Below are 23281 nucleotides of genomic sequence, written 5' to 3' on the forward strand. Positions count from 1 at the left end.
ATTAAGGCAATCTATACGAAAACCCATGGGACAGTCTTGCTCTCTTGGGGGCAGATTTACAAGCCCCTTGCGCCACTTTTGCGTCCCTATTAACATGGGAAAAGTGACGCAAAAGTGGCGCACGGGGCTTGTAAATCTGCCCCTTTGTATGTTCCCTCAACAACTTGTATTCAAAGTAAGTAGCATGGTAAAAATTGTGCGGCATGCCCACACTTCAAAACGTGAAAGAGGGGAGTATTTTTACACCTACTAGTGTTGCAAAAAATCAAGAAACATGGATCCCAGGGGAAGGCGGCACCTATAGTCACACTCTGAGGGGAGGAAAAAGAGTGTCAACCTCCGTAATGTCACTGGTTGCGTTGTTGTATCGTGAAGTATGCCCTGACCGCTTCCAAAGTGGTGTGTTAATCACCTGTAAATCCTCCCAAGAACCCACTTACTTCGTCCCGGTCATCCGCCTGCCGAAATACCTACAGCGGCCCTGCACGGTATCCCAAAGATGCTGTGGTCCCTGCCACAGAGGTCTAATTAGTGAGACCGACGTCTCGGCACTTCTGCGTCTCTGCATGTGGTGACGTAATGCCGTGCGAGTGCCATATCCGATTGGATAGTCCTGCCGAGTCCTCTGGTTAACTCCTATAATGTCCTTTCTATTTGGCATATCTATGTAATCTACCTGTGCCAGATTAACAAATGGGGGAGTTTGTTTTGCTACACAATGATCAGTGTATTGTGCAGGAACAGGAATAAATAAAGTGTGTTCAACTAAGGAGTATTCTTGTTAAAACACTGGCTCACTTTGTGATGGTCCTATTGTTGCTTTTCTCATTAGGTCGACTTGCCTAGTCCATAGCTGGTCCCCTTTTGTCCCATAATTACTATAGTTAACACAACGCATCATATACAGCAATCCCAGGTGTGGTTTAGAAGGATTACTACTTAATGTTCAGGGAGCAGAAACTAGGGTATATTTACAGTTAAAGGGAAAAACTCATGTGTACATGGGATTCCCTAAATAAAATGTTAGTTATCCCACAGAGATGGCATTCCACGGTATAATGTCGTTTAGTCCACTTTTCTGTGTAGGCAAACAATAAATCCATCTTTGTCCTTTTTCAAAAAGGCGACTCTGTATGTTATCTTGACTAGGCTCCAGTTGTTCAATTATGACCCAGCGTATGTCATCTGGTGTGTGGCCTTTCTTCAGGAAATGATCTGTCATATTTGTGGCATTGCGAATGCGTCTCACGTTACTGTGATGCTCGCTCGCAGATTCTGGTCTTTTTTTTTTTCTGGTCATTCCTATAGAGCATAGCTGACAAGGGCATGTAATCCCCAACTGTTCAACGCCGTATTCCTTAGTTCAGGGTGTATTTTTTAGGGCATGTTGAGACAAGACAATCTTTTAAGCTGCTTGCTCTTTTAAGTTTAAATCTTTTTTATTGACATTAATAAAAGAACATCAACGGCAGCCGCTTTTACAGCCTACAACCCCTCGGGCCGGCAATTTTTCGTACTTAAGTAGTAGCATATCTGAAGCCCTTCCCGGGCGCTGTTGCTAAGTCAATGTGACAGCATGTCGCCTACAACCCCTCGGGGCCGGCCGCGTCAGAATCTATAGGGAATCACAGAATCCCCTCTTGGCTATGGGTTAGGGTTGGGAAACGTCCCCGCAGTGTCCTACCCCTTGAGGGGTATATCTCATGCCAGCGAGCCCACCAGTACATGCCTGACCGAGCGTCATCCCTTGGCTGTAAGGGCTCCGGCGGGGTGGTAGGTCCCGAAGCCAAGACCGGTCCCTGAGGACACTCTCCGTTCCCAAGTTTTTAGAAAAGGAACAAACAAAACAATAACTGTCCCCAACACCCCCCTCCCTCCCCCCCTCCCCAATTCCCCGATCCCCCGCATCCCCCCTTCCCCCCTCCCTTGTCCAGTGCGGCCTATGCTGGGTCTCCCGTGGTCCCGCGTTCCCCTCCCCAGCGCACCCCTGCTCTGGTGTGGTTAAGAAGGCGAACCCTCCTTCTCCGGAAGCCGCAAGAGTCTAAGGTATCTCGGGCAGGTCAATTCTCTAAATTCTGTGGCCAGAAGGGAATGGAATGGCTGCCAGATATCGTGAAACTGCTCCACCTCCCCCGCCGCCGCCAATGACATCTTCTCCATTCCAAGCACATGCCATAGTCTGTGCAGCCATCCGGTGACGGTGGGGAGAGTAGGGGTTCGCCAATGTGTAAGTATGGTTTGGATGGCCGACCCTAGCGCTATTGCTATCTGCCTACCTCTGCGAGATTTCAAGGGGTACATGAGCACGTTCGGAAGGCCCAATAGGATATAGGCGGGGAAGTGCGGCAGCTCAATGTTGAAGTGGGCGTCTACATTGGTTAACACCTCCTTCCAGTAGGCGTCCAGAAGAGGGCATTCCCACAGTATATGGGTCAGCGTTCCCACCCAACCACAACCCCTCCAGCAGGTGGCCTCTTTGCTACTATCTATGGCGTGTATGAGGTCCGGGGTGTAGTAACAGTAAATGGAGATTTTTGTGAGGGTTTCTGTTAGGCCCGTATGATATGCCGAGTGTCGAGCTCTGTACGCCACCTGTTCCCATTCTTTATGGCTTAGGGTCTTACCAAGTTCTCTCTCCCATCTTTCCTGTCCCGGGTGGTAGAAGTGTGAAGCGGGCCTTTGGATAAATTTATAGAGATCACTTATGAGCTTGGTGTCGGATGTACGAGTCAAGAGCCAGCGCTCATAAGGGAGCAGCCGTCTATCCGCCGTTTCACTCACCTGCGTGCTCAACGCCCAGTGGCGGGCCTGCAAGTATCTCATTCTCTCCGTTTCGGGAAAGGCATAGTCTTGTCGGAAGCTCGTGAAGGGTATGACCCCCTCCGGAGCGTACAGATGGCACAAAGCCCAGCATCCCGCCGTGCGCCAACGAGCGAACGCGCCGTCCTCCATCCCTGGGGTGAAGTCCGGATTCTCTACCAAAGGCGTCAACGGGGAGGGAAATGTGGTCAACCCATGTGCGAGATTCGTGGCATCCCAAACCCGCAGTGGCACTCTGGTGACGAAGGAGGCATAGAGGTTCGCTGGGCGGTGGGCCCTGCGTAGGAACGGCACTTCCTGCAGTGGCTTGCCCGCCACCGCTTGATCCTGAAAGAGCCAGGGCTTATCTGATTCCCACCTGCTCCATTCTATGAGATAGCGCAACTGTGCCGCTTGGAAATACTTGCGGAGATCAGAAATGCCGAGGCCTCCGGCGCCAGCAGTGAGAGTGCCCTCCTCATTCTGGGTTTCTTACCTTGCCAAATAAAACGCCCCAGGTCGGACTGCATCCGCCGAAGCCACCCGGCCGGGGGCTGCAGCGGAAGCGCCCGAAACAGATAGAGCACCTGAGGCAGAATGGTCATTTTAACGGCCGCCACCCTGCCCAACAGCGAGAGAGTAGTGCGGTCCCATCTGGTCATTTCCTCCCGTATCTTCCGTCCCAACGCAGTGTAATTAGCTGCCGTCATTGCGGGCAGGGTGGGAGCCAGTTGGATCCCTAGGTAGGGCACCAGGTCCCTTGACCACACTATCGGGACTTGCCTCTGCAGGAGGGTTCTGGTCTCCGGCGCTAGGGAGAGATCCAAGGCCACGGACTTCCCCACATTCATCTTAAATCCCGCCACCGTCGCAAAAGCGGTCAATTCCTCAATACAAGCCGGCAGGGCTGTAAGAGGATCTTCCAAGGAGAAGATCACATCATCCGTATATAAGCTAACTGCATGGTAAAACCCGCCCATTTTCACTCCCGTCACCGCCGTATTGTTCCTAATGCGCTGTGCGAAAGGTTCCATGTATAAGGCGAAAAGTAAAGGTGACAGCGGGCACCCCTGCCTCGTACCCCTTTCAATAGCAAAACTCCCGGAGCTGCATCCATTTACCCTCACCACCGCGGGAGGGGCTCTGTAGCAATTGAAAATCCTGGTGCGAAATTTGTCCCCTATCCCCACCTCTTCCAGCACCCGCTCCAGGTATGGCCAGTGCACGCGGTCGAACGCTTTTTCGGCGTCCACTGCCATCAACATTCTCTCCCCCCGGATCCTTGACGCCTTCTCAATGATGTGTGTAATCCTCTTGGTGTTATCCACCGTTTGTCGTCCCGGCACGAAGCCCGCCTGATCTGGGTCTATAAGTCCCGGTAAGAGGGGAGCCAAGCGAGCTGCTAGGATCCCCGTGTAGAGTTTGAGGTCGACATTCAAGAGAGATATCGGCCTGTAGGAGCCGCATTGCGATCTGTCCTTCCCCGGTTTAGGGATGACCGTCAGGGACGCCTGCAGCAGCTCCGGCGGTATGGCCCCCTGCTCCGCAAACGTATTAAAAAGGCGCGTGAGTATCGGCGCGAGTATTGCGCAGAACGTTTTATAGAAGAGGGAGGCGTAGCCATCCGGTTCCGGGGATTTACCCTGTTTAAGATTGGCAATGGCCGAGATAACCTCCTCTACCCGTATCTCCCTGTCCAGACCCTCTGCCTGGAGGGGTGTCAATGATGGCAGAGAGACCGAGTCTAGGTACCTTTGCATCGCTAGTGCATCTGGGGGTTCCCCAGCGTACAGGTCAGCATAGTACTTGCGGAAGCGGTCTGCAATAAGGGCGTCCTCCGTAACCGCTGCCCCCGTGGAGTCCGTGATCGTCTGCACCAGGTGTTTCTGTCTCGCTACTCGGAGCCTGCTTGCCAACAATCGGCTGCACTTGTCCCCCCCTGTATAATAGGCGTGCCTGAGCCGGAGCGCCGCATATTCTGCGCGATCCATATCTAAAGACACCAGGGTCTTTCTGGCTCCCTGGAGTTGCCGCCAAATCCGGGGGCCCCCCGTCCGGCGGTGTATGTGCTCCAGTTCCCGGACCCTCTGTGTGAGCTCCTCCCTTTTACACCGTCGTTGAGCGTTATCCGCCGCTGAGAGCGCGATGAATTCCCCTCGGAGCACCGCCTTCAGAGCTGCCCACTGGGTAGCCCTGGAGGTCGCCGGGTTCTCGTTATGGGATTGGAATTCCTGAATCTTAGCCGTCACCTGTTTGATGACTTCCGTTCTGTGCAGTAAGGAGTCCCGGAGACGCCACACCCGCGGGGCACGGGAGACCGGCGGTAATGAAAAAGTAGCCGTCACTGGAGCGTGGTCCGACATGGAGATGACTCCTATGTCTGCTGCTGCGGCGAGGGCGCGGACAGGCCCGGTGACCAGAAAGTGGTCTAGCCGTGCATACATTTTATGTGCGTGTGAGTAATAGGAATAGTCCCTTTCCCCAGGGTGCAGGCAACGCCAAAGGTCGAGCAGGTCCATGTCCGCCAGCTGAGCCTTGCACCCCGCCGAGAACTCCCCCGCCTGCGGTGAACGTTGGGCGGATCGGTCAAGTGTCGAGTCAAATACTAAATTGAAGTCTCCTCCTAAGATGAGGTGCCTGTCCTGGGTTGCTGCTACCTCCCCCAGCGCCGAGCTAAGAAAGCGTTCTTGCCTCTCGTTCGGACTGTATACCGACCCTATCGTGAAGGCGAGACCCGCCACCCTGAATCTATAGACCAGGAGTCTGCCTTTCTGCTCTGCTTGTTTGTGAAGAACCTCTCCCCGAAAGCGCCGAGCCACCAGGATCGCCACCCCTGCTGTTTTGGTGGTACAGGAGGAAAAGAACTGTGTGGGGAATGAGGGAGAGCGCAGCCTGGCGCAGTCTCGAGGTAGAAGGTGTGTTTCTTGGAGCAGACAAATATCCGCCTGAGTGTTTTCTAACAGGGACAGTACCGCACGCCTTTTAGTCGGATTGTTAAGGCCCCGCACATTAAGCGTGACTATTTTAAGGGTTGTGGGTGTCATGTGAAAAGATAGTGGTGCTCGCGCTGACCCTTCGAGGACCCATATACCATATCAGTGGAGTCGTAGTCTAAACCATAATGCCGGTCCCGCACTGGACATTGCCCCTCCCCCCTCCCTGAACCCCCTGCCTCCTGTTCCCTGCCCTGCAAGATCTCCCTCCCTCCCGTTCCCTTCCCCACTTCAACAGAAACTCCCTCCCCCTCCCAGTTTACCTCGTGGCTACGAGCCCCCATCCCCGAGACCCCCCCCCTCCTGCACATCTCTCCCCCACTCCCACACCTGAGTCCTCATTGTCCAATCCCGGTTCCCTAGGAAACAAGTCTTTGGTAAATCCCTCCACTGGACGTTCAGCCTCCATTCTCCCCCTGCCCGCCCCCTCCCCCCCCGCCCCCAAACCTGCGATTTAAAGAAAGCTGTAGTGTTCTCCCCCCGGAGTGTTCCTACGCCGTCAGCGCACTGTCGCTGGGGCCCGTGTTCTCAGCCACCTCCATTACTGCATCAGCCATGCTAGCCCTGATGGTGGGCGAGTCCGGCCGCGCCGGTCGATCCCCGGAGCGCCGCCCGGCCACGCGCTGCCATCAGTTCCCTCCGGGGCGCCCCCGGCGCTGCGAAGCCGAGTCGCTCTCCACTGCTGTGATGCCCAGGACCCCGCACGTTTCCTGCAGGGAGCGTAGTTGGTGCAAGGTTCCATTCCAGCGGAAGATAAGTCTAAAGGGATGGCCCCATGCATAGGGTGTTCCCCGGTCTCTCAGGAAGTCTGTGGCTATTTTAAATGCTTTCCGTTTCTGGAGCGTGATAGCTGACAAATCCTGATATAGCGTCACTGGATGCCCCCGAAAGGTCAAGGGTTGCCGCTTCCTTGCTTCTGTCATGATACGTTTTTTGAGTGGGTAGTCCGGGAGGTAAGCCAGAATGTCTGGGGGCGGCATCGATGCCCTCCGTTGCGCCCCCACTCTATGCGCCCTGTCTATTCGAATGGAGAATTCCTCTGGCTCCCCCAACACCTCTCGGAACAGATCTCTCAGGTAGCCTGCTACGTCCGATCCCTCCTCCGCCGACGGTACACCACGAACCCGTATGTTATTCCGCCGAGACCTGTTTTCTAGGTCCTCGGCATGTGCTTGGAGGTCAATCTGTTGGTCCCTGAGGCGCAACACCTCCTGTTGTAGCTGCTCTAACTCCTCGTCTCTCCTTTGCCCTGCATCTTCCACTGTGGCTACTCGTTCGCCCAGGCCATCTACGTCTCGGCGGATCTCCCGCACTTCACTGGCCACTTCTTTCTTCAGGGCTTGGAAGTCCTCCCTCAGAGAGCCAAAGAGGGACTCCATAAAGGACCTGGTGACCGGGGCCTCCCTGTCGTCGGGTTCCAGAGCACCGCCGGAGGCATGGGGCGACTGCTGCCCCCTCTCCGTTCTTTGCGGGTGTCGACCCAGTAGTTCGGGGAGAGTGCCTTTCCTTCCTCCTCTGCTGCCCGCCATGCTCGCGGGGCGGGGACGCAACCTGCGGCCGCCGTGCCGCCGGTCCTCTGCTGGGGTCGGCACCAAGACCCCGCACCTCCGCGTTCCCCTCACTGGGCCGTGCCTCTCACTGCCTCGTAGCCCTCTCCTTCGTAAGCCAGGCCCTCCAGCCACCGGGGCGCTATGAGCGGGGCACCAGATGTCGACCAGCGTCAGTCAGGCGTCTACTTCTCCAGCCTGCGCTCAGCCACGCCCAACCGTGGCCGGGGCTGTGTGCCCTGCACCGTCCACCCTCCGCCGGCCCTGCTCCAGCTCTCTGTCGGGCCCCAAGAGAGGGGGCCGAACTGCCCAGCACCGCATCTGAAAATCCACCGTCCGGCTCACCTCGTGATCCCAGCGCCGTCGGGCGCACGGCGGTCCGCCGTAGCACTTGCCCCTCCTGGTGTTCTGGGGCGCGGCCCTTCTCCGGCCGCCGCTGTCGCAATTGGGCTTCCCCCTGGTGTTGCAACTCGCCGGTGCCGATCCGCTCAGCCGGTCCGGAGATCCCTCTCTCACTCCAAGATTCCGCAGCGGTCCAGGGGCCCCGCGCCCTAGTCCGGGCCCCACGTGCAGTAGGCCCTCGTGGCCGGTCTCAGGGATGGTGCAGGCGCTCCAGGGCCGAGCCGCTCCCCTGCTTTCCACCCGTGTCGCGGTCACTCCGCTCAGCCCCCCGCCGTCCTGTGCTTACGAGCGCCGGACCTCGCCCCCACCACACAGAAGGACGCCTCGCCGGGCCCGGGCACTCACGTATTCACGCGTCCGGGCCCGCCCTCACGTAGTCCGGCCGGACGCTCCGCCTCCTCCCGGTGTGTCCTGCCCGTTGGTCCGGAGGGCGCCGTCAGCGCGTTTTGAGTGCTCCGGGCTACCAAGTCGCCTCCGGTAGTGCTCCGCCGGCCTCGCTGCTACTTCTCCCGCAGAGCTGGGGGGAGAATCTGCGCCAGAGCTAGGTCCGGGGGCTCAGAGGAGCGGGAGCCGGTCGAGGAGACGTCCGCTCACCTCGCCATCTTGGCCACGCCCCCTGCTTGCTCTTTTAAAGAAAAACAGAGGTTTCTCCCAGTTAAGCTTGTTTGTTTGTAATACGTGCCAATGTTTATTTTGTTATTTTAGTCACTTGGTTCGATATAGTAATGTAAGTTGTGACACATGTTAATGGCACAGTAGTATCCTTCCTAGTGGATTCTTTCAATAGGGCGACTCTGTTTTGGTAGAGTGCACGTTTCCGGGTAGACTTAATGATCGTCTCTGGATAGCCTTGGCCCTTTTATTTTTTTGTAATGGCTTTTGCTTGGACATGCTAGTCTTCTTTTATGCTGCAGTTCCTCCTGAGCCATAAAACATTGGCCAAACAGTAGATTCTCCCTTGAGGCCCAGGGGTGAAAACTGTTTAGTAAAGTGCCCTTATCTGTAGGTTTGTGGTAAATTTTTGTTTGTAATTCGCCATTTTCAGCAAATATCGTAACATCCAGAAAGGTGATTGTTCTGGCATCCATTGTGTGTTTGAGGTTCAAATTTGCATTACGTTCATTAATCCATTCCAAGAACCGGTGTAATGACTGATCCTGTCCTTCCCAAACGATCAGAATATCATCAATGTAACGTTTCCAGACCTTTATCCTTTCTTTATAGGGATTATGAGTATTCAGGATGTGTCTTTTCTCAAAATCAAATACATATATACCGACCACACTTGGAGCAAAGGCACTCCCCATTGACGTTCCGAATATTTGTCTGCCAAACTCTAAATTGTGCCATAAATGTTTTCTTATGTGTAAGGGCATTACCACTTGTTTCAGGTAGTGCATCTTCTAATTCAGTGTTGCAATAAGTAAGCATCATTTTGTCAACAGTTGACCAATTGAAACAACAATACTATTTATTGCCTCATCCGTTTTATTCTATGGTACTCTATTTACATTGAATTGTATTGACAACACTTAATTGCAATATCATTTAGCATATTTGGAAAACAGCAAACAAAGGGGGAAGAATTATCTTTCTTTTTCAGCCTCCACAGCTTGCTTGTTACTGTTAGGGTGTGAATTCAATCATTAAAGTATTGTAACCCCACCCTGCAGGAACACACGGCCAGATGTCCGAGAATACTGGTAGTAAAAAATGGTTGCAAGTTTGCAACCAGTTATTTTGTGACCAGTATCTAATTTTGTGAACCAACATTCGTACTAATAGGTCAGTTCACAAAATTCCAAATCAAAGTGTGTCAAGGTCGAATCTATTTAAGTAATATTCATTATGTAGGCTGCAAATTGCGACTCACTCCAATTTATTTTAAAGGTGACAAATTTCCTTTAAATAAAAGGAGCTGCTTTTAAAAAAGAGAAACGTTTTCTCTTTGTAACAGTTTAAGTGAGAGTCTGCAATGGTGTTCTGGACCACTTCTTGATTCTCTTGAGAGTTGTACCCAAAATCTTAAAGAGGAAGGGGTGCAAAGGTGACTCCATCTTTTCTGTGTGAATAAGTTACCACTTCAACTTGGGTGTCGGTCACAAACCATTGATCTGTCAGCTACCAATTTGGTGTTTGGAAGGCATACCCAAAACATGCCCTTTCCAAATACTGAATTTGTATCCAGTTGCAGTCCCATTTAGGAGCCAGTAACATTTTTCCGATTTCTAAAATGAATTTTGTACATGGGCAACCATCAGGTTTAAAATGTACTCTGTCTGTGTGAACCTTCCTCCGTCAGCCCGAGGGAATATGGGCCATCAGAGGTAACCCTACAAACCGTTCACCCTATTTAGAGTGGGTGGTTAGATGGCTTTTTTGTTTAGTGTCCATCACTGCCAGAAAAGGACAGTAAATAAAAAAAATGACTCCAAAACCAGGGGAGTCCTATCCCGAAGAGTTGGGGCCATTAGTTTTAACTTTTCCCAATACAATCTCTAGTTTTGGAAGTTTGTTTTTGGAAAATTACAACTTTTAAAAGTTTGTCCAAGCCTGCGTCAGCCTCTAAATCAGAACAATAATGATTCTAGAAAATGTTGCAATTTATCGATCCATTATATTTTGTGTTTTTTCACCTTTTCAGGGAGGTGACAATGAAGGATGCCAGAGAATACGCAGAATCTATAAGCGCAATCGTTGTGGAAACAAGTGCTAAGAATGCCACTAACATCGAGGAACTTTTTCAAGGAATCAGTGAGTGGATTATCTACTTCTTACCTCTTCATTAGTGTAATCTGCTGTATTTTGAATGTATTACACATGTGTATATTGTATGATAGTTATTACCTACCATCATGCCTAATACTATACTATTTATCAATATGAATTTAGTCATTAAACCTCAATGCCTGCTTGGGGACAGTCATGAGCGATGATACAATTTGTACCAGAATGCTGTCTCATTTTGCATTACGTCAACATGGGATCTGTTCTTACAGGCTGCAATCAGCAAGTTTAGAAATTCATGGAAAAAATGTAAGTCTTCCCAGCAGCTCCAAAGAGTTTGTTCATGATCAACTCAGCATGGGCCATGGGTATATAGTGGCAATTGACATTTTATTGGGACTGACCATTCTGAAACAATCCATGTTGTGCTCAACCCACCTGTCATTTAAGGTGCAAGACCGATTGTCGACCTTATATTTAATGAGAAGTTGTAACACAAAAACTATTGTGGAGCTGCTCTTAATGAGAGGGTATAAAAAGATTGAGGTGCTGACTACATTTACCTCTTTCACTTCAGTTTAACCTGTGCAGGTCCCACAAAGACTGATGTGGCTAGGGCTTCCCATAGTTTTCATGGCTTCACCAAACACACTGGGCCATATTCACAAGGGTAAACGTACTCTTTTGATGTAAGTTTACTATTTTTTTCCTATTCACAAACTACGCGTGTAATTTTACGTGTAGCACATGTGGAGAATAGTGCACATAAAAAGATAGGACTGTCTCTGTAGTCATGAAGATATTCCACATTAAACTATACTCGTAGTTCGTGAACAGCAAAAAAAGAGTAAACTTACACCAAAAGTGTAAGTTTACCTTTGTGAATAAGGCCCTCATTAGAGAAAGCAAATCTCCAAGCTGACTGATGAAGGGTTCAATCCCAGCATAGAGAATATAGATACACACCGGTAGAAGAGTCCATTCTTGAGAAGCGAGAGTGCAATGACTAGCATTGCACCAAACCTGGGTGAACCAACTCTCAGTAAGGAACAGAGAGGCCACTATGGTATACCTTGCATCCTGACTATGAAGCTTGAAAAACTTTCAGCAAATACGGCTGGAGTGACATGGACCACACCGCTACGTAGATGAGCAGAGTGCAAGGGAACCTAAAGCAGAGGACAAAGGTCAGAAAGTGAAGATTCTCCACCTTATACTGACACTGTGCATACAGTAGTTGCCCAAAGTGTCATAAGTGAAGAGATATATACACAGATGTTAAACAGAAGTGTAGATGCAAGTATGAAGGACTGACAGTTATTGACACTGGTGGAAATTCTTAAAGTAGAGGCTTTCACATAGAAGTCTCTGAGCAAGGTTCAAACTTTAATAAAGCTATTGAGGGACAGTAGGGAACTTCAGAAAAGGAAATGTTGAAAGAACGTCTAAATCCATGTCAAGTGTAACATTAAATGGTGGTTTTGGACCCTGGTGGGGAGATTAGCAATATGTCAAAGGTACCAGTCAGAGGGAAGTCAGCCTTATGATTGTTGGGGAAGGATTAAGGCACGTTCTTGTAAACTATTACAGATTTGTCAAGTTTTTAATTTTTAGCACGCTGGTGCAATCTTCCCTTTTTCTTATCCTCTGCCATTCATGCTATTTTAGATGGACTGTTACTTTAGGAGTGTGCCATTTAAGAGCTAGTTCCTGATATAGAGTTTGGGAGCAGAGTACTCCGTTGCAAACAAGAGGCAAACTCCTCAGTCTGTCTACCTAATTTAGACAGGCAGACGTATTCTGTTGATGGAGCCCCATTGACTCATTTGAAGGAATACTTTCTCCAATGGCCTGACATAGTAGAGGGTCTCCTGTCGAAGGAAATAACACATCCGCCCATGGAAGAAGCAATGCCGTTTCTTTCCTACCCGTCACCATCAGGTAAAATCTGCTGGTGAGAGACAGGAAGAAAACAATAATCATCCCCCACACTCTGGGAGAAGACTCCCAGGCTGTGGAGATCATTAGTTTTCTTTTTATACTTTGGAAAACAAAAAAAAGGCAAATGATTGGTGTGCAGCCAATCAAAACTGATGGCGGCGGTGCACCAACGTTTTAGTAAACTGAAAGGAACCGCCATGATGGTGGTACCTTTCAATATCTTGAGATAACCGCAGGTCCGGGGGACATCTCTAATCCTGGTGGGTGAGGTCCTCTTAAGATGGCGGAGGTAATGTCCTCCTCTATCCTGATGGACACTACTTTATCTTATAATCTCTAAATCAGGCCCTCAATTTGTAATTGTATTGTGCCTTATAGCTGACCAATAAAAAAGTTCAACTCTGAGATGTTACTCTAGTGCAGATTGACTGTGAACCTTTGACCTGGTGTGGCTATCTTAGTAGATCGGACTTTGTGTCAAAACCTGTTGCTGTTTACACTGATACTCCATTACTGTCTCTTGAGCAAAGCTGCACAAAGAGGTTTTATGCTGCGAAAAGGGCAATTTTCCAGCATAACGACCTTTTGCACTGAATAGCAAATACCATGTGCCACTTTGTGTTGCTTTCCGTAGAAAGCCTTAGTAAGTCTGGGCCGTAGAGGGTTCAAAGGTTACCCCACTGCCAATGAACTGCAAGGCAGACCTCCTCTCCAGAAGATATATTTTATTTTCTGTCTGCTTCCATTCTGTTTTTTAAGGGAATCTAAGCATGTCTGTCATAATTGTTAAGCATGTTCTCTCAATGCGTATTTGTCACTCGAGTGGCTTTATTTTATTGTGCCAGAGATGGGCTCCATCATGCCAAGAATGTCACAGTATATCAAGAATACCCTTACTGCAATATATCAAGACCCACTGCCATTATTCCACGGTCACCATTATATCAGGGACTTAAAAAGCATGTCACGAATCACCACTATTTTGCCAGAGGCATCAGGATGTTTTGGAGGCAGGGATAGTCTCTATAAAACCAAAGATGACCACAAAACTCTAATTTGGATGAGCACCATTTTATCAATTTCATTATTATGACACTGGTGAACATCAGCTTTCCAGTACACAGAAGGGCGTGCATTACGCAAGCGGTAGACCTCATCATGCCAGATATGAGCGGGGGACACCAAATTAATGGGCAGCCCCAGAGGCCAGGAGTCAGGTGACTTTGGCAGATGGTCTCCTTCATGCATAATCATTCTCTCGTTCTCTCTCTCTCTCTCACACACACACACACACACACACACATATACCACACCATCTGCCTGTCCAAGTAGCAAGGAAAACATAGCTGTCTCCTCCATTCAGCTTCTGCTTCATGAGTATCAACATATTGGGAAATCACACAAAGCACTGCTTCCTAAATTGAGAGCTTCTCATTTCTAGAATTATTAGCTTGTAATGTTTAATTATTGTTTTCTTACTTTTTCAACATTTGCAAGCATACAGAAAACATAAATGGATGTGATATTCACCATCTGTTACACGTGCGCTTTCTTGCACAACATTTCACGGGAAAGTTTCAAAATGCAGTTGGAAAAAGGAGAACATACAAGAATATATAAATTTCTGTTATTAATAATGTCACCACCATCCAATCATTGATCCTTTCCAACATCCTCAAAATTGGTACAAGAGTAGTCCTTCCCTGGTCTGTCTCAGGTAACCCTTCTTTCCAAGACTTGCTTTAACCTTCTCTGGCTCCTTCTCTTCATCTGTATATGTTTGGAGAGTCTCTCCATTATCATGTATGTTTATCCATGTATTAGTATTTATATAGTGCAAATCTTGCTAGAAACAATGGAGTTCAGTACATCACGGCCCAGATTTAAGAAGACTTTGCATTGGGTCTGTGTTACTTTTTTAACACAAACCTGACGCAAAGTGTTGTGTTGGTATTTACAATCCAACGCAAATCGATTGGTTGTAACCAAAATTAATGCATAGCTGCTTTACTTTTGATCAAGGGGGAGTTCCGCGGGTGGTGAATAGGTGTTCCTATGTAACCACCCATGGGTTTTAACACAAATCCCTTTTTATAAACAATTGTTGACAGGCATTTGTGCCAAATTCCTGTATCTCCCTGAAGCAGGCGTAGCAAGGAGAAATTGTTTTATATTGATTTCTACTCGTTTTATTTACATTTGCATGTGTGCAGCATTCTACAGCACACAAACAAAGTGGGAAATCACCTTAAAGCATAGATTGTGAACAGAAATGCACCCCTTCCGGCACATAAACTATGCTTACCAGAATGCAGACATCCTTGCACTGTTCCGCAAGGATGTCTGTGTTGGTGTGCGGCAGCTCAAAGTCTGCCAATGTAGGGATGGAGCAGAATAGCGACACTTCTTAGTAGATATCTACCTCTACCCTCTTCTGGTCAATGCGGCTTTGCATCATTTCTTTGTAAATTTAAGACACCGTAAGGAGTTGGGAGACTAACACAAGATCGTGTACATTAAGTTGAGATTTCACAAATAATTTTCACACGGTCCATTTAACATTTTTTAGACTTCATGCCATATTTAATGTGGTATTGGTATTATTCCTTGATTTACACTTACCACTGTTCCATTACTTTCACACTAGTAACTGGGTTCTTCATTTGTAAACTTCTTTACATGTAAATGTTCATGAGTAGAAACTCTCATATTAAACATTACGTTCTGATGCATAATGTTAAATAAAATAAATCTTATGCGTATATCTTTCAGGTCGGCGGATTCCACCGTTGGAGCCTCATGAGAATGGCAATAATGGCGCAGTTAAACTCGGGAAGCAGGCTTCACCGATGAACCGCCAGTGCTGTTGATACCTCATGTTCTTCTAGGTGTACTTGAAGAGGAACCGACTTGTCACTGTTAATATTGGGATTCTGACGAGTGCACGCTTACTTCATGGAAACATTTTTGCAAAGAAATTTTTAAATAATCGTATTTACAAAACTGAAAAAAAATCTAGTATATTCGCATTGTGAAAGAAACTGTCGCTATTGAATTGAAATTTGAAATCCAGGTGATGTTTGCAGTCCAATGGGAATGAAGCAGTGGCGGCTCGCATAGGGCGTGCTGCGGGGGGGTGGGGTGAGTCAGGGGAGGGGCAGGGTGGGGGGGTAGTAAACTCAGACATACGACGGAACGGATGAATGTAATCATTACTATCCTCTGTTGCGTCGTATGTCCGAGTTTACTGCCCTCCCCGGCCTGCCCCTGCCCTGACTCACCGTGCAGCACGCCCTATGCGAGCCACCACTGGAATGAAGGGATAGCCGTGACTCTTTCCTATAGGGTGTGATTGCACTCCTGCCAACCTGAAGAGTAACCGGCTTGACAGGCTCTTGACTGGTTAATCGAAAGTGATAAAGAAAAGGAATATCAAGACATTAAAGAATTATTCTACACATAACTACAATAAGTTGAACATTGCCCCATAAAAGTGACAGCCAGTTGGGGCTGAATGTGATTATCAGGTGTATTTAGACAGTCCGTCTGCATCTGGCTGATATGATAGTCTGGTGAACTCCCCTTTACAGTAAAACAGATACTGAGGGGCATATTTACAAGCCCCTATCGCCACCACAAGATCACATTAGTGACGATAGAGGCTTCGCCTTATTTACAAGGCAGAGTTTAGCCACTGAACTTGGCTTAACACTGCCTTGTAAGTAAGGTGCCCTTTCACGTTGTACTTAGTGGGAAAGGGGAGGGCAATGGGTGTTGCGGTGGGCATTTCGCCTCAACACGCATTGATTTTGAAGTTTCCCCCATAACAGGGGAAATGCTTTATTTCTCCTCGTTTTTACTATTTCCATTTGTGCTGCGTTGTGCAGCACACATAGAAACAGCAAGGGAGACCTTCCTGCACATGAACAATCTTCCCCTCAATGCAGACACGCTTGCAGTATGGTGCAAGGGTACCTGTGTTGGCGCTAGGCTGCTAAATTTAGTGCCAGAGCAGAGGTAAATGCAGGGCGGCACCATATTGTTGTATATATGGGGCAGCCCTGCATTTCTGAAGTGGCGGAGCACGGCGTTAAGCCAAGGAGGCTAACGCCGCGCTCCCCCACTTCGTTGTAAATATGCCTCTAAGATTCAATCCATGGCTCAATGAGATTGGACTGGGCCCAGGCTGTATTTGTTCTTGCACGTGGTAAGAGGGTTAAACAACATGGCAGCCTTTTGATGACATCTAGAGGAAAGTTGAATTGGCAGTCTATGGATCCAATGACCATTAGGTACAAGGGCCAGACTGGCCCTAGCGGTCACCAGGCGTTTCCCCAGGGGGCCGGAAGGGTGGGGGCCAGTTTTGAACCAGAGGGGGCCGGTTCTGTTACTGGGGGCCGGTTTTGCAGCAGTGCTGCAAAATCGGCCCCTTGTAACAAAAGTGAACGCAGCAGCAGTGTTCCCGCCAGCACCACCCTGCCCCCCTCCCTTGGGCCGGTCAGACCTAATTGCCAGGGCTGGTTTGCCAACCCAGGCCAGCCCTGTTAGGCACCTGTTTTCACAGATGGAAAATGGACACCCACATATTTTCTTTCCATTTTGTGAGGGTACTCAGATAGCCTTTCATCGTTAAATTAGATACAGTTTCCTAAAACGGAAAACGTCCGGCGACATATCTCTGGTCAATCATGCATGACACCAAAACATTTCACACATAGAGCCACTGCAATTCAACACTTTTCCAAGTAGGTACTCCCATGTGGTGTAGCATGCTGCTAGTCCCCAGTGCGCTTCGAAGCCTCATCAGTGTTAAAAAGCGCTATATAAATGCAATGAACAGTTTTTCACTGAAGTAAATGGTTAAACTAATAAACCAACAACCTCTACGAGTACAATGAGAACGAAAGTCCATTGCAGGATGGTGACATATCACTTATACTGCTGGACTGGAACAATATTTCTGTTTAGCTTCATGGCCAAGTTTGACAGATATCGCTTGTAGTTTTCAAGCAGATGCATGATGGTTATAAGTCGTCTTACAAAAAAATCGTACATGCAAGACATATTTCCTCGCCTTTTTGTTATATAGAGCAATTCAGTCTTATTTTTCCTTTTCTAATTTTAATGTTGGGTAATTGGATTTCTCTCTCCATGCAATTCAGCCTCTTCAGTATAATGCAGAGTTAGAGGCCTACTATGGACCATCTGCAGGAAAGTAGAATATGTTATTATTATTTCAGATTTGTTTATCTAACAATACAAGTAAATGGTACCAGTTCCCAGAACATATTGCTTTTAAATCTGGATTTCCGACTATCCACAAAACTGAAAAATTATGGCCATTTTACAGAACCATTCAGTGGTTTTTATGGAACTCTGCCAATTATTTCAGGGAAGGATTGGTCAGCTTCATCGAGGACTACCCCAGCTTCCTTTCTTCAACATGTTTCACTACTGAACATATAGAAAGGGATCTTAATGTTTACATTTATAAGAATCTAGTGGAGCTCTGCTGGCAGTGCGGTAACTTCAAGGGTCAAGTTGCATAAGGTTAGAACTGTAAGTGTTACTTAAAACAGGGTTTTCCTGCTGCTTTGGGTTGACTAGTGTCTTAATTGAAGAGTGGGGGCAGTGGTATTATACTACCTTTACACCAGTAAGTGTTTTTTTTGTCACAAGAGACATAAAGGAATGGGCTGCTTTTGAGTGGAGATGTTGCAGGATTTATTGACATCCCTGCAGTACACAACAGAACCTAACACAATAACATAACACAAAGCAACATACCGCTACAACTGAAGCATAAAGAGCCTCGCACAACAAAACTGTAAACACAAAACCACAGTACGAGACAACAAAATGCAATAATGCAGTACAAAAAGATAATAACGCAACTAACTAACTCATCACAACCACAATGAAAAACACAACAGAAATGTAAATATTTTATGTCACATAGTGCCAGTGCACCACCGAAAATAATACGGTGGTAAAAGATGTTTGCACCAAGTACAGCCTTACTTACCACCAAGTATATATAATTATGCTAGCCAAAAATATTCAGTGATCTGACATGTGCTAGGTCAGCATGCATGACAATGCATGAGCAGACAGATAACCCAAGGTGCTAGTGACAGTAGCATCCTATGCATTCAAAATAAATGTTTTAATGCAAAGAAAAAAGACTCACTTCAGCAGAAGAGTTTGTCAGACCAGTTTGATATCACAATCGGTTGAAGAAAATGGTTTCTATAATTAGCTCAGAAACTCTACTTTTGAGATTAGATAGATATTTGTTTCCTGATAAGAAAGTCACTTGCGCACAATCTTCTTTGGAAAGTATTCAAGTGCAAAAATGCCCGGTTGGTGGACTTTCGACTCACTGAAAGTCTGCCACAGACGATATAAAACAATGACCAGGGTAATACTGTATTATATTTATTAGACTTTAACAGTCCTTATAAACAGCAGGTACATAGAAGTATAAAATCTGCATTATGAAGCAACGCGTCTAGTAACTGAAAAAAACTTTAAATCAATAAAATTAATTGTTCTTCATGATTATCATTAAGGAGACTCTGAGCTACTGAAAAAGCTGCTAGATGAGTATATAAAAGGAACATAATACTAATTTCTGCTTTTACAGTTCTAATTAAGATGGAATGAAATAGAGGTTGTATGAGAAATTTACGCAGCTGTAGGAGTCTGAGACCAAGGGACTGTACATGGTCAGAAGGAGATAATCTCTTAGTTACAGGCTTTGTCCTTCTTGCTTAGCCTGCCTCATTTAGTTTGTTTGTCCACAACAGGAAGGGCCAGCCACATCTTAAGCTCCCTGTAGGAGTGATCAGAGGCAAGTAAAAGATACTGGGATATTTCCAGCAAAGACTTAGAATTTAGCTACCTAGATAACAATTTTTTCCTTGCAGCTTAGTCCATATCATCTAATGTTGATCTTATAAGTGTTATTACTTTAAAAAAAAATCTTACTAATCGGTGTATCTGAGGAAAGTGCCAGTGGTTTGGTACTAATTTAAATTTAAGTTTTGTCAAATTCTCACGATCTGCTTTGGTCCAGTGTAAACCATGGTTCCACATTTCCTATAAACATGACATCTGTGTACTTCTTTAGATGGATTCATGTAAAATAACAATGCTTAAACAAATGCAGTACCATTGAGAATCTGCAGCCAGAATTAGACTCGAAGAGCTTAAACCACACAATTGTTTATTTTGTGCAGAGGACATTAGCAGCAAACTGCTTGATCGGTCTCAGAGACCGAGTACTTCCACACTCAGTATTAATTATATTTACATTGCATTAACTATGGGTTAAAGAATGGACCTCCTTTTGCTTGCAGAAGGATCAGCAGGCCCACTCAGCCCACATACCTCCTAGAGACTCCATGAGACACAACAGCAGCAGCACCGTCTGATGTTCCTGTATTGAGCAGAACCAGCTCAGCCTTTGCTGGTTTGTGGTTTGGCAGTGGCTGTGAGTACAACTAAAGTCAAACTGCTATGCAGAGAGGCACTGCTATTCCTCCAGCAGTCGACTCCACGCCTGCCTGTGGCTACGGGTGAATCCTAACCCTAATCAAACATGCACGGAGGGCCATCGGCCTACCACCATGAAATTACCCATACTGGTAGAGAAGGTGTAAGAACTACAGCTGGCAAAAACTTCTATTACATTGGCGTGATCACACTTATTTTCCCATATTTCATATTATACTTGTTGTACAAAATCCACACAATTACGCCATTATGCTACGCAGGAGCACAGGAATAATGTTAAATGACCTGAATGTGAGAAGGGGTTATTGGCGACGTTTGTGCTTTTTACACAATTTCTTTTACCGTGAAATACGTCCTCACCTCCCAAATGGACGTGGGGAGGCATTTTGCAATAAATATAGCGCTAAATGCCACTTTTGTATTTTGCATAATGTTATCTATTGTTGTGGGATTTTGAATAATTACACAAAAGAAAATTACATAAATGCCACCCACCCCCTTGAAACAATATGGCTCTGCCTCAATAATACCCGTTTTAATGGGCAGTGCCACTGCCAGTGGCAGATGTACCTTTCTGCTGCTGTCGGCCGGTATCACACTTCCATCCTGGTGTTTTAGGGAAAGGATAGGGCCAATGCTGAACACAATAGGAGGGTATAAAGCAAATCTGCTTGCTTGTGTTCAGTAGGACATCTGAGACAGAAGTTGAGGTACACCCTCTGTCTACTGCCAAGGATGACAAGCATTGGCATAGCCAATAGGTCTCGCCTTTGGGGCCTTATAAGTGTTTAGCCATGCAACAGTTGCATAACTAAATACTTATAAGGTCCCAAGAGCGAGACCTATTGGCTATGCCAAGCCGCGAAAGTGAAAGTGATCGCGATCAAACATCAAAGCGGCCGTGTGGCCGCAAAAGCGAAAGTAATCGGGGTCAAGCACGGCGCGCGCACCCGCGCACATGCACTGTAGCTCTAGGCTGGCCTGGTAGCACTTTTTGGAGACCTCTCAATAAGTCTCGCCAGACCAGCGCATGCGCTGGGTCAGGCGAGACCTAAAAAACAAGGACCTCAATTGGAGTGCTTATAGAACAAACAGGCAAAGGTAGGCAAGGCCATGGGCCCCTAAAAAGGGCAAGCAAACTAATGCAATGGGATGCATGGAAAAATAGCCAAATGTGATATCACTCATGTTACTCAACACTTGTCCAAGCACCAGCACATTATTAGGACTGAACTATAGACTTCCACACATCCCTCCGACTGACTCTAGTTGCATTAATATGTATTTTAGGATAATTCTTTAGTGTTTACCTTCTTTGTTATAACCAGAACACGGTAAAGCAATCATTAACGTAAGTCATGATATCTACTCTGCGCTCACCACTTTAAAGACAAACTGACATATCTTTAAGGCTGAATGCTAATTTGCTGCACATGTAAAATTGTCGGAAACCATTCACATTCCTATTCAGAATGGCACAGTTTGTTCAATGATGTCACAGTAAACTGGATTTTTCTTTCTTTCTATATAGTGAGAATGTTTTATAAAAGCCAACAAGAAGGAAAGCCATTCCATAATTATATTCCAGGACAATATACTTTCCTATTGACCCTATGTGTAGACTGGTTCAGTGAGAACTATTTTGTATGATAAACACAATGCCTATATTCATACCTTTTAATCTACAGTTGATGTATTTTACCATTTAGCTTGAATTATTTAACTAGATGAAACAAACATTTGTATTTGAATACAATTATTATTTTTCAGAGCTTTGACTGGGCTGGTCCCACACTCTAGTTTCTTTGTAATTGCCACTCATGTATTATGCGATTTATAAAACTGTTGTCTGGTAAACTTTTACAAAATGTTCATGTTTGATGTAACCCTAAGTATTAAAACTAATAAAAGTATTGACCATTTCACAGTCTGGTATTCTGTGAGTGCTATGGAAAGAATAACAAGCATGTGTTAAGGTCAGTAAAATACATTATTGGTTTGATGGCTTACTACCTTAGTGCAAAACTTATTGCAGGTCCCATACGTGCTTAACTAAGCACATAATATCAGTGGCGTTGCAAGGGGGGGATATGAGGGGAGGGGCGGTCCTCCCCTGGCGGGACGAGTTTTGGGGGCAGCGGCCACCCCCCGCTCTACACACTGCAGCGGGGCCTCAAATGCAGAGGTCGCCACGGGCGCCTTAAGGTCTAGCTACGCCACTGCACAATATACACTTCCCGATCAAACTTCTCTTGGTCTATGGATGAATCTGAAAATAGGCAGAAGACGCACTGATCGAGCACATGCATGAAGTTGTTAACTGTCTCAGCCCTGGGTGGGAAATGCAAACCCACCCACTGGATTACACTGCAGCATGCCCTCTAGAAAAACATGCTTTAGGCTTTGAACTGGGACATCAGTACCTCTGTTACTGGGCCCTTTGGTACTAATTAAACCCCACAGCAACAGCTCTTCCTCAGACTGAGGCTGCAATTGGAACCAGGGCCAACAGGGGTTGGTGGTCACTCAGCTTATCTCTGGGACTTGCATAGATCCAGGAAGGCAACAAACAGATAACAGACAGGCGCCACTTTCCGTTAGATGACTTGCTTGATAACTGCACAATTCTTGCAAGTATTTAGCTGGGGGTTCACACCAAAGTTTGCTACATTTGTGCAAGAATTTACACTGTGATTGTGCATTGCAATGGGCATAACCGCTTTCAGTCCATTTTTAATACATTTTGACTGTTTGCATTAGTGCAAATTCGTTGGGTTTGTGCCAGTTTAGCTGGTAAATGAATCATGCTGTAGGGCTGCCTTCCCGAATGTCTTAGCTGAGTGTCCAGACAGTTATTGCAGAAGATGCATTGGTCTTGCAGGCAGCTGGGCAAGTCACTATTTTGGAGTAGGAGGAGGAAGCACAAAAATATATCACTTGCCAGGAAGGAAGGGTGACGTAATTGGGTATGCATAGAACCTGGGGGCAGATTTACAAGCCCCTTGCGCCACTTTTGCGTCACTTTTAACATGGGAAAAGTGATGCAAAAATGGCACAAGGGGCTTGTAAATGTGTCCCCAAATTTGTATTAAGTGACAGTGCCTGAGGTAATATGATTGATGCCTTCCTGCATTGCTCTGTGGCTGTTGAGCGAAAGCATGTATTCTGTGGAAGTTTGACAGTCAGGCAGGGCCTTGTCTCTGTCAGCGTGGCATGGGGGCAGGAGAAACCGAAGATCTCCCATCGGAATGAACCTTGAAGAGAAAGGGGGAGGGGGTCTCTTGGAGGATGTGCTGTTGAGCTGGACAGGCTGGCACCAGCCCTGAGCCATCCCTAGGCAGTTTACTCAAACTC

General features: G+C 47.0%; 1 protein-coding gene across 1 annotated transcript in view; it reads left to right on the plus strand.

Annotated features, from left to right (window-relative positions):
* RAB31 (RAB31, member RAS oncogene family) overlaps positions 1-15825 on the plus strand; it is a 293231-nt gene extending 277406 nt beyond the window's left edge. Inside the window, exons 6-7 of the mRNA XM_085607336.1 lie at positions 10386-10495; positions 15182-15825. Of these exons, the coding sequence (XP_085463462.1) occupies positions 10386-10495; positions 15182-15279 (208 nt within the window). The 3' untranslated portion in view covers positions 15280-15825. The remainder of the gene's footprint in view (positions 1-10385; positions 10496-15181) is intronic.
* Positions 15826-23281: the final 7456 nt, after the last annotated feature.

Source organism: Triturus cristatus, chromosome 5_2, assembly GCF_964204655.1.
Source record: "Triturus cristatus chromosome 5_2, aTriCri1.1, whole genome shotgun sequence".
NCBI classification, from domain to species: domain Eukaryota; kingdom Metazoa; phylum Chordata; class Amphibia; order Caudata; family Salamandridae; genus Triturus; species Triturus cristatus.